The sequence below is a fragment of the Cherax quadricarinatus genome, chromosome 73 (genome assembly GCF_038502225.1).
Source record: "Cherax quadricarinatus isolate ZL_2023a chromosome 73, ASM3850222v1, whole genome shotgun sequence".
NCBI classification, from domain to species: domain Eukaryota; kingdom Metazoa; phylum Arthropoda; class Malacostraca; order Decapoda; family Parastacidae; genus Cherax; species Cherax quadricarinatus.
In genome coordinates this window covers 9,022,516-9,036,912 of record NC_091364.1, presented here as the reverse complement: position 1 = coordinate 9,036,912, position 14,397 = coordinate 9,022,516, and the positions used below count along the sequence as shown (strand labels likewise).

General features: G+C 40.4%; 1 protein-coding gene across 2 annotated transcripts in view; it reads left to right on the top strand.

Moving 5' to 3' along the window:
- Nca (neurocalcin homolog) overlaps positions 1-14,397 on the top strand; it is a 120,735-nt gene that overhangs the window by 71,484 nt on the left and 34,854 nt on the right. The window contains exon 4 of one of the 2 annotated variants that reach the window (XM_070100597.1): positions 8,112-8,300. In XM_070100597.1, coding sequence (XP_069956698.1) covers positions 8,112-8,300 — 189 coding nt within the window. Of the gene's footprint in view, positions 1-8,108; positions 8,301-14,397 lie in introns of both variants that reach the window. The other variant, XM_070100596.1, reaches the window with a different exon arrangement.

Here is a 14,397-nt window from a genome sequence, read left to right as displayed (position 1 = left end):
CATGACATAGCTGTGTACACAGATGGCTCTAAGTCTTCTGACGGTGTAGGATTCGCAGCAGTGTTTCCGGACAGCATCGTACGAGGGCATTTACTATCTTTGGCTAGTATTTTTACTGCTGAATTGTATGCCATCCTTGCAGCACTTATCCGTATTGCATCTATGCCTGTGTCATCATTTGTGGTTGTCTCAGACTCTCTTAGTGCTTTACAGGCTATACAGAAATTTGATACACCTCACTCCTTAGTCCTCCGTATCCAACTTTGGCTATGCCGCGTCTTTACCAAGCATAAAGATATTGTTTTTTGTTGGGTCCCTGGTCATGTTGACGTACAAGGCAATGAACAGGCAGACACTGCTGCGCAGTCAGCAGTACATGACCTGCCAGTTTCATATAGAGGTATTCCATTTACGGACTATTTTGCTGCAATATCTTCCCACCTTCACACCCATTGGCAACAACGTTGGTCTTCTATGCTCGGTAACAAACTTCAATCTATTAAACCAAGTATAGGTTACTGGCCGTCTTCTTATCACCAATGTCGAGGTTGGGAGGCTACTCTCTCCCGTCTTCGCATTGGCCATACTCGTCTTACTCATGGATATCTCATGGAGAGGTGCCCTGCTCCTCTCTGTGAGAATTGCCAAGCTCCATTATCAGTCAGCCACATTCTGTTGGACTGCCCACTTTATCAACGAGCACGCAGAATTTACCTCCCTCGTCGTCTTCGCTGCGCTGCTCTCTCTTTACCTTCCCTTCTCGCTGATGGACCCACCTTTCATCCGGACTCTCTCATTGACTTTTTGACAACAACTGACTGACTTCACAAATTCTGATACCTTCAGCCCTTTCTACCTCAATCTCTTGCTACCCTCTACCCCCGCACTATTCCCTGCCCCGCTGTTTTCTGTAACCTACTGATCATCCCTCCTCCCTTCTGCCGCCCAATACCCTCGCTTCCTTCCCTACCCTGCAGCGCTGTATAGCCCTTGTGGCTTAGCACTTCTTTTTGATTATAATAATAATAATGATGGGATGGGAGGGGGGGAGAGTGTGGATGGTGTTAGTGTTTAGAAGGGGAATCCCCTTCCAGTAGGACTTGAGGTGGCAAGTCCTTTCCCGGGGTTACTTCTCTTCTTCTTTTAATGCCACTAGGACCAGCTTGAGAGTCGCTGGACTTCTGTCGCACAACATATCTGTCCATAGAGGCCTGTACCTCCCGTTCCTTTATGACATTCCTAAAGTGTTTCACAACCTTGTCAGTGTAATAGTCACCAGCACAGCTTGCAATAGCTGTGTGAGGGTGATTTTCATCAAAAAAGGTTTGCACTTTAAGCCACATTGCACACATTTCCTTAATCTTTGAAGTAGACAACTTCTTCAATTTCTCTATCCCCTCCTCCGGAGCAGTTTCCTCAGGTCTGGCCTCTTGCTGTTGAAGATGATCTTGCAGCTCATCAGTGGTTAGTTCTTCATTGTCCTCCTCCACCAACTCTTCCACATCCTCCCCACTAACCTCCAACCCTAAGGACTTCCCCAATGCCACAATTGATTCCACAACTGGCATAGGCTTCTCATGGTTAGCCTCAGATCCTTCAAAATCCGTTTTGTCTACACATTCTGGCCACAGTTTCTTCCAAGCAGAGTTCAAGGTCCTCTTAGTCACTTCCTCCCAAGCCTTACCTATAATGTTTACACAATTGAGGATGCTAAAGTGATCTCTCCAAAACTCTCTTAGAGTCAATTGAGTTTCTGAGGTCACTACAAAGCACCTTTCAAACATAGCTTTTGTGTAGAGTTTTTTGAAGTTTGCAATGACCTGCTGGTCCATGGGCTGCAGGAGAGGAGTGGTATTAGGATGAAGCTCATGTCCCCAGAAAGTCGCTCTGCCAAGTCTGAAGGATGACCAGGAGCATTGTCTAATACCAGGAGGCACTTAAGGTCTAATTTATTTTCCAGGAGGTAATTTTTCACAGTGGGGGCAAATGCATGGTGTAACCAGTTGTAGAAAAAGTCCCTAGTGACCCATGCCTTACTGTTTGCCCTCCACAGCACACACAAATTAGCCTTGAGGACATTGTTTTTCCTGAACATTCTGGGAGTTTCAGAGTGATACACCACTAGCATTAGCACACATCAACAGAGTAAGCCTGTCTTTCATAGGCTTATGTCCTGGGAGTGCCTTTTCCTCCTGAGTAATGTAGGTCCTGCTTGGCATTTTCTTCCAAAACAGGCCTGTTTCGTCACAATTAAACACTTGTTCAGGTTTCAGTCCTTCACTGTCTATGTACTCCTTGAATTCCTGCACATTTTTCAGCCACTTTGTGGTCCAAACTGGCAGTCTCACCATGCCTTATCACACTATGTATGCCACTACAATTCTTAACCCTTTGACTGTTTCAGGCCCTTTTCTGAAACTGTCATTCTATGTTGCTCAATTTTTGAAAAAAAAAAAAAAATTTTTTTCTTATGAAATGATAGAGAATCTTTTCCCGATGGTAATGACACCTAAAGTTCGAAATTTGGTCGAAAATTTATGGAATTATGCTCCTGCGAAGTTAACGGTCTCGGCGACATATGCGTATCGGCGATTTCGCCGACTTTGAGCCCTATTTTCAGCCAATTCCACTGTTTCAGTTGACCAAACTCATAGCTATTTCTTTAGAACTCCATTTTATCTATCAGCTGAGTACAAAAAACCTCCCATTTACTAATTTGGACTACCCAATATGGTGGTCAGAAATTGGCAATTTGGCCAATTTCATGCAAACTAAAAAAGATGCCAATTTCAAAATAGGGTCCAGAATAAACAAGGTAGACATTCGTGGCACTAAAATAACATATGCTCTGTTCATTAGTCACATCTCTAGGCCCCTCTTATATTATTATTGCTTTCTATTTTGATTTTTTATTCATACAAAAAATACAAAATTTACTGTTATGCAGACTACTGCATTATTGCAAAAATGGTATAAATAATATCAGTGCACTAGTGAAAGAATATTAGACTCCCCAGTTGACGTGTATTGGACGTGTGGTGTGATTTATTTACTCCTGAACATAGGTAAAAATCAAACATTTCCGCTACTTTGAGCTCAGTTTCAAGGTCGTTTTCATCGTCAAAGTAATGAAAATCATCTCTATTTCTGTAATATGTTTTCCATTTTATCACCTAAGACCATGAAAACGCGAATACAACGATAAATACTATACGAAAATACACCTCAAAGTCAGCGTTTTATTCCAAAAAAATGATCAGTTTTTTTTTCTCATTATGCAATGTGTGCTGCAGGATTTTTTTTGTGGTGCACACCGATCACACAGACCCATTCTCTCACATGTGGGCCTACCAGCTTTCTCCCGCTTGATTTGAAGCCGCTAGAATTATTGAGTATATATACGTCAGAAACATTGGCTCGTAAGACGTATTTATACGTCGAAAACAGTCAAAGGGTTAAATCTCTCAAACCAACCTTTGCTGGCCTTAAATTCACTCGCATCACTAGTTGCAGGCATTTTTTTAATTAAATCATCATACAACTTCCTAGCCTTTTCACATACGATCACTTGAGAGATGCTATCACCTGCTGTCTGTTTTTCGTTTATCCACACTAATAACAGTCTCTCAACATCTTCTATCACTTGCGATCTCAGTTTCGAAAACATAGTTGCACCTTTGGCAAGAACAGCTTCCTTGATTGCCGTTTTCTTGGCCACAATAGTAGCGATGGTTGATTGGGGTTTTGTGTACAACCTGGCCAGCTCGGAGACATGCACTCCACTTTCATACTTAGCAATGATCTCTTTCTTCATATCCATAGTGATTCTCACCCTTTTAGCTGTAGGGTTGGCACTAGAAGCTTTCTTGGGGCCCATGGTGACTTATTTTGCAGGTGCAATCATTAAAAACGCTGTGATAATATGAAATGTTCCGATTGTATGTTTGGATGCGACCGCGTTGGCTGGCTTGTAAACACTGGCACCCACGGGACAAGTGAGAGGCGCGCTCAGGCCACATGTGGACGCGTCTCAAACGGAACGAATCGTGTTGGTTGAGTCTTTTAGCGCTAGTCGAGGCAAAATTTTTGCGTTAAAATGTATCGCTAGTCGGATTTAACGTTATACGATGCCATCATTGATCGAGGGACCACTGTATTTAAGTCGTTTCTTACGACACGCAAGGCTTATGGGGGAAGAAATCTTTACCACTTCCCTGTTACAACCTGTATGCCTTCATATATTTGTTGTATGATCTGGTACTAATCTGATCAAGTTACAAATAAATTCTTTCCCTTAAATATCCTTCAAAGAATGTGCAAAATTATAAAAGTACTTAGCTGTGCACATGAGTTTTGGTGTTTAGAAAAAGTAATTATGTACACAGGACAGTTGCAGTGAATGGACTAAGAAGTCATATTCATTAAATGAATTAGTGAAAAGCAATAGTTGAAACTCCAGTAGTTGATTAAATTTAGGTTTGTTGCTGCTGTTCTCAAAATGGCAAAATATTTTGTTGGACAATAAGAAAGAAAAATGGTATAAATTTGTTCATTACTATAATTGGAACAAAAATATTAAATGACACTATCAAACCTCCCAGCAAAAAAGTGTACAAGTAAAACAAGCAGCCTGTATGACTTTATAGTTTTTCCATTATTTAGCAGCTTTCAGAACCAACCCATGATATTCAACGAGGCTTGCTTTTATGCATTTCTAATGTGGTGAACACACAAATAAAATATGGCTGGTCTAGAAAAAAAAGGAAAGACAAGTTATAAATGATTCCCAGATCTAGAAAAGAAAACAGTGCTGTATAGCCCTTGTGGTTTAGCACTTCTTTTTTATTATAATAAAAATAAAGAAAAGAGCTACTATCCTATGAAACAGTCATTAAAAATCCCCTTGTTGGCTAAAAAAAGAGAAAGAAGGGGAGACTTGATACCTACGTACAGTATATGAGAATAAGTACACTTAGGAGTCTTTGGAGACAAAGAACTTTATCAATGGAAGTAAAGAGGGGAATGTATATGAGTATAGTTATACCAACACTCTTATATGGGTGTGAAGCATGGGTGGTGAATGTTGCTGGAGGCAGTGGAGATGTTGTTTCTGAGAGCAATGTGTGATGTGAATATAATGCAGAGAATCCATAGTTTGGAAATTAGGAGGAGGTGCGGGATTACCAAAACTATTATCAAGAGGGCTGAGGACGGGTTGTTGAGGTGGTTCGGACATGTAGAGAGGATGGAACAAAATAGAATGACTTCGAGTGTACAAATATGTAGTGAAGGGAAGGTGGGGTAGGGGTCAGCCTAAGAAAGGTTGGAGGGATGGGGTAAAAGAGGTTTTGTGTGCAAAGAACTTGGACTTCCAGCAAGCATGCATGAGCATGTTAGATAGGAGCGAATGGAGACAAATCATTTTTAGGACTTGACATGCTGTTGAAGTGTGAGCAAGGTAACATTTATGAAGGGATTCAGGGAAACTGGCAGGCCGGACTTGAGTCCTGGAGATGGGAAGTACAGTGTCTGCACTCTGAAGGATGGTAATGCTGGTGCAGTAGTAAGGATGAATGGGAGGGTGTTGGCACCTGGAGAAGTTGATATCCTTGGGGTGAAATTTGACTCCAACCTAACCATGAAGAACCATGTTGTAAATCTTGCAAACAAGGCAGCCAGGAAGCTTACAGCACTTCGCCGTATCTCGCATCTGCTTGACAGTAGGGGTTGCAAGATTCTGTACGAGGCACAAGTACGCTCACACCTTGAGTATGCTCCACTTTCTTGGTTTGCCTGCCCCCCCCGTCTCATCTGCGACTGCTTGACAGAGTAGAGAGCAGAGCAAGACGTCTCATCTCGCACCTGGACCCATCCTGGATAGATCTGTCATTTTAGCAGAGCCTTCAACACAGGAGGGATGTGGGTGGCCTTACTGTTATGTACAAGGCCAATATTGTCAAAGTACCACACTTGGATCCACTTCGAGGACAGTGTGAAACAAGCTTTTATGCCACAAGACGGGCAGAAAGCAGCAACTTCACTCTGGCTGTACCCTTCTCCAGAACATCACTCCATCTGAGATCATATATACCCAGGATGACTCGAGTATGGAACACATTCGTACAGCATAATGATGTCAACGAGGTAGTCAGTTGATCAAATGAAAACGCTGGCCCACAGATGGCTCCAACTTCATCCTGTTCCCTACTTGCATGTCTCATAACAATAAAAATGCTTTCAAATGAGCTGATGTAGGTAACAGCTCTTAGTTTGCCAATAAAGTTAGGAATCCTTAACCTGTAAATAGCTTGTCAATAAAGCTAGGGATCCTTAACCTTGTCAAACCCTGTGTAAAAAAAAAAAAGGGGGGGGGGGGTGTTAATGTTGCAGTTTTATAACTGTAGTGTAAGTGCACCTCTGGTAAGACAGTGATGGAGTGAATGATGAAAGTTTTTCTTTTTTGGGCCACCCTGCCTTGGTGGAAGACGGCCGATGTGTTAATAAAGAAAAATATGAACGAAAATAAATGTGGAAGATTTCGTAGTACCACTAATAAAATGATGACCAGAGTTATATGCTAAGAAAAAATATAAATCATTAGTAAGGGCCACTCCTTACTATACTGTACTGTACTGGAATGGGATTCAAGAGAGTAGTATGCAAAATAACAACTGGAAACTTAGAAACTAAATGATGAATAAACCAGTGAAGATGTGGCTCCATGATCATAGTCCTGTTCCTGGTAAAAACAACAAATAGGTACAGTAATAGCAATAAAAATATGATTACCACAGAAGCCAAAGTGTCCAGTGTAGGATGTGTGAACAGTCTGAAGAAAAACACGAGACTGACAGGCTAAAACCTGTACGTACAGGTAGCTTCGTTGGTGGGATCTGCGAGGTTGTCTACCATAATAGGAATTATGCCAATGATTGTTTGCTCCTGTTTACAAGCTAGGATTTGCAGTAGTTTAAGGCTCTTATTTTGTGTGAGATGGGATACTGTGTGTGTGTGTATTCTGGAAGGAAACTGGACCCCAAAAGACTTATACCATTCAGTGTGTTGTATTGACACAACAAAATCATAGAAAACAATTGACAGCTTAATTTGCAATTTACCCACTTTGAAAGGAAATTAAATTCCCACTTTTTTATGATCTCTCAATCGCATTTACAAGGAACAGATCAATCACTACTCATTGAGAAAAAGAGGTCAGAAAAGCATTTGGAATTTGATTGTTTTCAGAAATGTTAAATTGCAGATAATGTATTATGGATCATCAAGGTACAGGTGGAGTGTTTGATTTGTGCCAATAATATGTAGATATATTTTTGCCTTTTAAATTACTAAGTTTCTTGCTTTGCTAAATGTTATTTCACTATCACATTTATTAAATTTTAATAAGCTGAATTAATTTTTAAAGTTTGTAAATTTGTGGTATTTAATTTAGCGAGAATTTTGACATATTTAGTATTTTCGAAATTGCTCCTTAACAGAGCAAAGCAAGATTAATCCTTAAACTGTCCAAACGTAGATCTACGCTCGCTTGCATAGCGCTCTGAATGTAGATTACGTTTTTTTTACATTCTTAGGGAGAAAATCAAGGTCAGAGCGCTACGTGCAGAAATGTAGATTTACGTTTGGACAGTTGAAGGGTTAATTAAGGGCTAGAGTCAAGACTTTACAGCCATAATTATAGCTTATTATAAAGCTATTATGGCTTTGATTTATTAACCCAGCCCTTATATCCTGCCTCTGTGATGCCTTAAACACTACTCAAAAGTCAAACCTCGTTCCTTTAACCCCTTAGAATGTTTTGGAAAATTAACTTGCAGAGTGACTAGCATGAAACCACTGTACTAAATTGCAGAAATAGGAGAAGGTTAGCCAGTATTTTCACAACATGGAGTAATGTATTTATGGATGGTATATACCTAACCTTCATTTTCCACATTTAATGGTAATAGTGATTTATATACTCTATCAAAATTTGAAACTTCTTAAACTAGTCAACTATTCATCAGATTTAAAATTCTCAGTCAAAAAGGGGCCATCCAGACGAGGTTTGACAGTTTTATGTGCAACTCGTCATCACTTACCTTCCCAAGCAGTTTGCGGAGCACGTGTTTCGGACCTTCGATGCTAATGGGGATGGCACCATAGACTTCCGGGAGTTCTTGTGTGCCCTTTCTGTTACATCAAGAGGAAAATTGGAGCAAAAGCTGAGGTGGGCCTTCTCAATGTATGACCTAGATGGCAATGGATACATCAGTCGACAGGAGATGCTAGAAATTGTTACGGTAAGATGCATCTCATTTTTTGTCTTTCAGACCACGTCATTTTTCTCCCGCTAAGGTTGGGTGACTCGCAGGAAACAGTCACCATCAGTCATTCAATAGCTGTCTTACCAGAAGTACAGACATCACAATTCAGTTAAGAAGTATGGTATCTAATTTTTACTGTAATATTTGCTTTATCCTATGTGTAATTCAACACACACAATTCAACACATTAACTTTTAATGGAGAGGAAAAACAAGGATGAATGTAGAGTACTGTACAGTTTGGCTATTTTCATCATTTTTGGGCCTTATGATTTATATACTCCAGATTATAATTTCAAAGGTATTTTTTCTTAGTTTCCATGCTTCTAGACTAATTTGTATATAATTGTTGAGGGTATTTTAAATTTCACCATACACTGTATTGTCAGTGAACAAATTTGATGCTTTATATAAATGACATTCCAACACATGCACATAATTTTTGCAGTGAAGCATCACTTATCTACAATTCCTGAATTATCAAATATTGTACATTAATACTGAATTTTGAAGTCTTAATATATAATTTACTTAGGAAGGGTTGGAGGGAGGGGTGAAGGTGGTTTTAAGAAGTAGGGGCTTGAGCTTCCAGCAGGTATTTATGAATGCTTTAGATTGGATGGAATGGAATGAAAGTGGTTTTTGGGATTTGACATGCTATTGGAGTGTGAGCACAGTAACATTTATGAAGGGATTCATGAAAATTGGTTAGCCCTGGAAGTTGGAAGTACAGTGCCTGCACTCTGAAGGGGTAGGGATGTTACAGCTCAGAGAGGCATTTGAATTGTGATTTTGGCACACTTGTAGCAGGACAGCGACTAAATGAGTGATGGTGAATGCGCTTCCTTCTTTGAGTCTCTCAGTCTTGGTGGGAAATGGCTGGTGTGGTAAAAATATATATTAATTTCCTTAGTTGAAGTCAATCTGTTTTACATTACAGGTGCTAGTCAAGGCCTTTTGGCCCAGTTATAACAGATAATTATACTGTACTCAAGGATTGTAGAGAAATGCAACACTGTGTTCCTGTGTGACTTTCATGTTACGGTGCATGCATGGCATTCCCTTCAAAATCAAGGATGGCTATATTAGCTTCAAATGTGAGCATATTTTAGTAGAGAAATAAGCTCAGTTAAAGTCTAGGAAAACCACTGCATTTCTACACATTTTAATATTTATAATGGAACCTTTGGTCACGACCATAATTCATTCTAAAACTCTTGTCGTGACCCGATTTGGTAGTGACCCAAACCTAATTTCCCTATTGGATTGTAAGTATGATTAATCGGTTCCAGACCCCTATGAACTTCATGTAAATATTGTTTTTTTAGGATTTTTAAGCACAAAAATAGTTACTAATTATACTATAGAATGCACAGTGTAATAGTAAACTAAATGTAAAAACCATGAACAACAGAGAAAACTAACATTGCACGAATCCGTTCTAGACCCCTACAAACCGTTCGCAATAAAATTTTTTTTTTTTTTTTTTTTTTTTTTTTTTTTTTTTTAAGAGTTTTAAGCACAGAAAAAATAATCAAAGTTTGAAAAATCCTTAATTATACAAAATAATGTACAGTTTAATAGAAAAAAAACTTAAATAACAGAGAAAAACATACCGTAAATAACTAAGAAAACTAACCTTGCACGAGTCGACTTCTGGCGTGAAAGAGGTGAGGAGGAAGATAAGTGGGGAGGAGGTTACTGTTTTGAGGGAGAGTCTGCCTCCACGATGGAGGGATGTTCTTCAGGCGTTTTCTCTCATTTAGCTTGTGGACCAAACTTCTCCATAAATCAATTTAACGTGACTTGTCTTTTCCTTCGCATCAAAACATTATGGAAATGAGAGATGACATTATTGTTCCTCATGTTCAACACTCTGTAACAGTTTTGTCGGGGTTGTTGTTCTCAAAGAAATCCTGGAACTTCTTCCATTTTTCTATGACACATCACTTTTAATCATCATCTTCCAATTTTGGCTTTTGGCCGAGCATAGCCTTCTCCTCCTGGGTGATGTAGGTCCTCCTCAGCATCTTCCAAAACAACCCAGTCTTGTTGCAGTTGAACACTTGTTGCGGGACGTATCCTTCAGCCTTCACGAATTCAGCGAAATCTTTCGCGAATGCTTCCGCAGCAGCAGCAGCGTTAGAACTAGCAGCCTCTCCATGCCTTACCACACTATGAATGCGACTTCTCTTATGAAACTTTTCAAACCATCCTCTACTGGCTTTAAATTCATCACTTTCTGCACTCGTAGAAGGGTAATTCTGCTGTAAATCACTCTCTCTCTTTCTGGCTTTCTCACAGATGATCGCCTCGCTTATGCTATCACCTGCGAGTTGCTTCTTGTTCAACCACACTAGCAACAGTTTTTCCACCTCTTCCAGCAATTGAGGCCTCTGCTTGGCTAACATTGTAACTCCCTTAGCAACACTACCTGCTTTAATTAAGATCAAGATGTTTATTTTGATAAATTACATGGTTGTACAGAGGAATATAATAGTTGGATGTACATGCCAAAAGCCCCTTTGTATGCAGAGCATTTTGGGCAAACTTAAAATTAGTAAGGCAATAATACATAGTTCATATGGTCATTAGATGAGTTACAGTGAGTACAGGAGAATTGAATATTCTATCAGGTAATGCTACATGGTGTTGATAAGTCTAATAGAGACTTATTACACTGTTGAATTAGTTAATAAAGATTACAGTATTACAATGTAACAATTTACAATATATGTATATATGTATGTAGCAGGCACAATAATAAGTGTGCATGTTTTGTATATTTAGCAAGTTAAGACTCTTGAAAATAGGTGGAGTGTGTTGTCTAATGCAGGAGTTAGTAATCAATCGCACTGCAGCTTTTTGCTGGGTTATTAAAAGGGTTAAGGTGATTTGCTATGGTTGAACCCCATACACAAATACCATAGGTAAGGTAATGATAAATGAGAGTGGTACAAAGCTAGAAGAGCTGATTGGGGCACATAGTACCATATCTTTGAAAGGATGCCTACTGTTTTGGAGACTTTCTTGGAAACTTGCTGTATGTGTGTCTGAAATTTGAGACTGCAGTCAAGGTGGAGACCTAGAAATTTGCCCTCTGCCTGTTTTGAAATAGGTGAACCATTTATCAATATGTTTAGCTGTACATTTGAAGCTCTGTTTCCAAAAAGCATGAAGTAGGTTTTGTCTATATTGAGAGTAAGTTTGTTGGTAATCATCAAAGTAGATATTTTTAGCAGTTCAGCATTTACTGTGTCAGTATGGTTGGGTTTCGGTGAGAAAAGACATAAGTTGTGTCATCTGCAAATAAAATGGGTTTAAAGAGATTAGATGCATTTGGTAGGTCATTGATGTAAATGAGAAAGAGAAGTGGGCCAAGAACTCTCCCCTGTGGGACTCGAACAAGAACAGGTTGTGTAGTGGAGCTGGCTCCATTTGTGTATACATACTGGGTTCTATTGTTAAGATAAGATTTTAAGTAACTGAGTGTGTCCTCTGACCCTGTAATGTTCAGGTTTTTGGTGCAAAAGGTCATGGTCATTTGTATCAAAAGCTTTTCGTAAGTCTATTAAAAGTCCCAGGGAAAATTAATTTTTCTCGAGTGCAGAATACATTAGTTCAAGCATATGTATAATAGCATCATTAGTACTTTTTTTCGGTCTGAACCCAAACTGACAAGGGTTGGGTATGTTGTGGGATACAAAGGAGGAGTAGACTTGATGGGAATTAATTTTTTGAAGATTTTAGATAGTAGAGGCAGGTTTGATATAGGCTTATGATTGTTTAGTTCAGTTGGATCACCTCCTTTGAGGATTGGGGTGACTCTTGCTGTCTTGAGTATGGATGGGAAGGTGGAAGATTCAATAGATTTGTTAAAAAGAGTTGCACTAATTGGTGACAACACAAGAGAAGCTATTTTATACATGAGTGGTGGTAACTTATTTAGGTCTCCTGTCTTGTTCTTTAGTGTTTTGATGATAAGCGAGATTTTAGTAGGGTTTGTTGGGGCTTAAAATAGAGTATTTGGGTAGTTGCCAGTGAGGTAGTCTTTTGGTTGAATGTTTGTGCCTGGGATTTTACTTGCTAGTTTTGTTCCTATTGGTTGGCTGAAGGAGAGGTTTGTCTGGTTTAGTTAAGATAATCATTCATTGTGACATTATTATTATTATTATAATCAAAAAGAAGCGCTAAGCCACAAGGACTATACAGCGCTGCAGGGCAGGAAGGAAGCGAGGGCATCAGGTGGCAAAAGGGAGATGGATGAGTAATAGGTTACGGATAACAGCGGGGTAGTGGATGGTGAAAGGGTAAAGGGCAGCAAGAGACTGAACTAGAAAGGGCTGAGGGGAGTGCGAAAAGTATCATCAGAGTTTGTGGAGTAAATCAGTCGTTGTCAAGAAGTCAATGAGAGAGTCAGGATTAAAGGAGGGTCCATCAGCAAGAAGGGAAGGTAAAGAGAGAGTAGTAGAACGAAGACGATGTTGGAGGTAAATTCTGCATGCTCGTTGATAGAGAGGGCAGTCTAACAGAATGTGGCTAATCGATACTGGAACTTGACACTGCTCACAGACAGGAACAGGGTGCCTCTCCATGAGATACCCATGAGTAAGACGAGTGTGGCTAATGCGAAGGCGGGAGAGAGTGGTCTCCCAACCTCGGCACTGATGACAAGAAGACGGCCAGTAACCTATGCTCGGTTTAAAAGAATGAAGTTTGTTACCGAGCAGAGCTGACCAACGTTGTTGCCAACAGGTGCGAAGGTGGGTAGCTATTGCAGCAAAATAGTCCAGAAATGGAACACCTCGATAGGAAATTGGTAGGTCATGTACTGCTGATCGCGCAGCAGTGTCTGCCTGTTCATTGCCCTGTACGTCGACATGACCAGGGACCCAACAAAAAAACAATATCTTTATGTTTGGTAGAGATACGGCGTAGCCAAAGTTGGATACAGTGAACTAGGGGATAAGATGTATCAAATTTTCATATAGCCTGTAGAGCACTAAGGGAGTCTGAGACTACTACAAATGATGACATAGGCATAGATGCGATACGAATAAGTGCTGCAAGAATGGCATACAGTTCAGCAGTAAAAATGCTAGCTGAAGATAGTAAATGCCCCCGCACGACGCTGTCCGGAAACACTGCTGCAAATCCGACGCTGTCTGAAGACTTAGAGCCATCTGTGTACACAGCGGTGGCATGAGAATGGGAGTGGAAGTGATCAAGAAAAAGAGAGCGGGAAGCCACTGTAGGCAGTTGAGCTTTCGAGCAAGGGAGTGAGAAAGAACAGACCCGAACAGCTGGAACTTCCCAGAGGGGTAGGGAAAAGTGAGATGCTACATGAACATATAAAGGTGGTAACTGAAGGGAAGACAAGAGTGAATGTAGGCGAAGAGAAAAGGGACGGAGCAAACAGGGGCGGCAAACGAATAAAGAATGTCTACTAATATCGGTGACCATTCTATAAATGGAAGGATTGTGTAGATCGTGAGAGCGTACATAGTAGCGAAGGCAATGGGCATCACGGCGATCAGACAAGGATGGAACATTCGCTTCTGTATAGAGGCTCTCAACAGGGGAAGAGCGAAAAGCACCAAGGCACAAACGTAATCCTTGGTGATGGATAGAGTTAAGGCTAGAGAGAGTAGCAGGAGAGGCCGCGGAATAAATCTGGTCACCATAATCGAGTTTCGATAAAACGAGGGCTGAATGTAGGCGAAGCAGAGTTCGACGATCAGCTCCCCAGGAAAGATGAGCAAGGGTTTTAAGAAGGTTTAGCCGGCTGTGACAAGTTGCCTTCAGAGAGGTAATGTGAGGTTTCCAGGATAACCGACGGTCAAAGAGAAGGCCTAGAAACCTGACTGTATCACGTTCGGGGATACGGGAGCCATAGAGATACAAAGGATGATCGGAGATAACAGAGCGTCTAGTGAAAGTAATTTGGTGAGTTTTGGTACTTGAAAATTTAAACCCATGCGTGGTGGCCCAAGTTGAAACACGGTTGACCGCATGCTGGAGAGAAACTGCAATAAGATGACAGTCAGCGCCTGCACAAGCAATAGCGAAGTCAT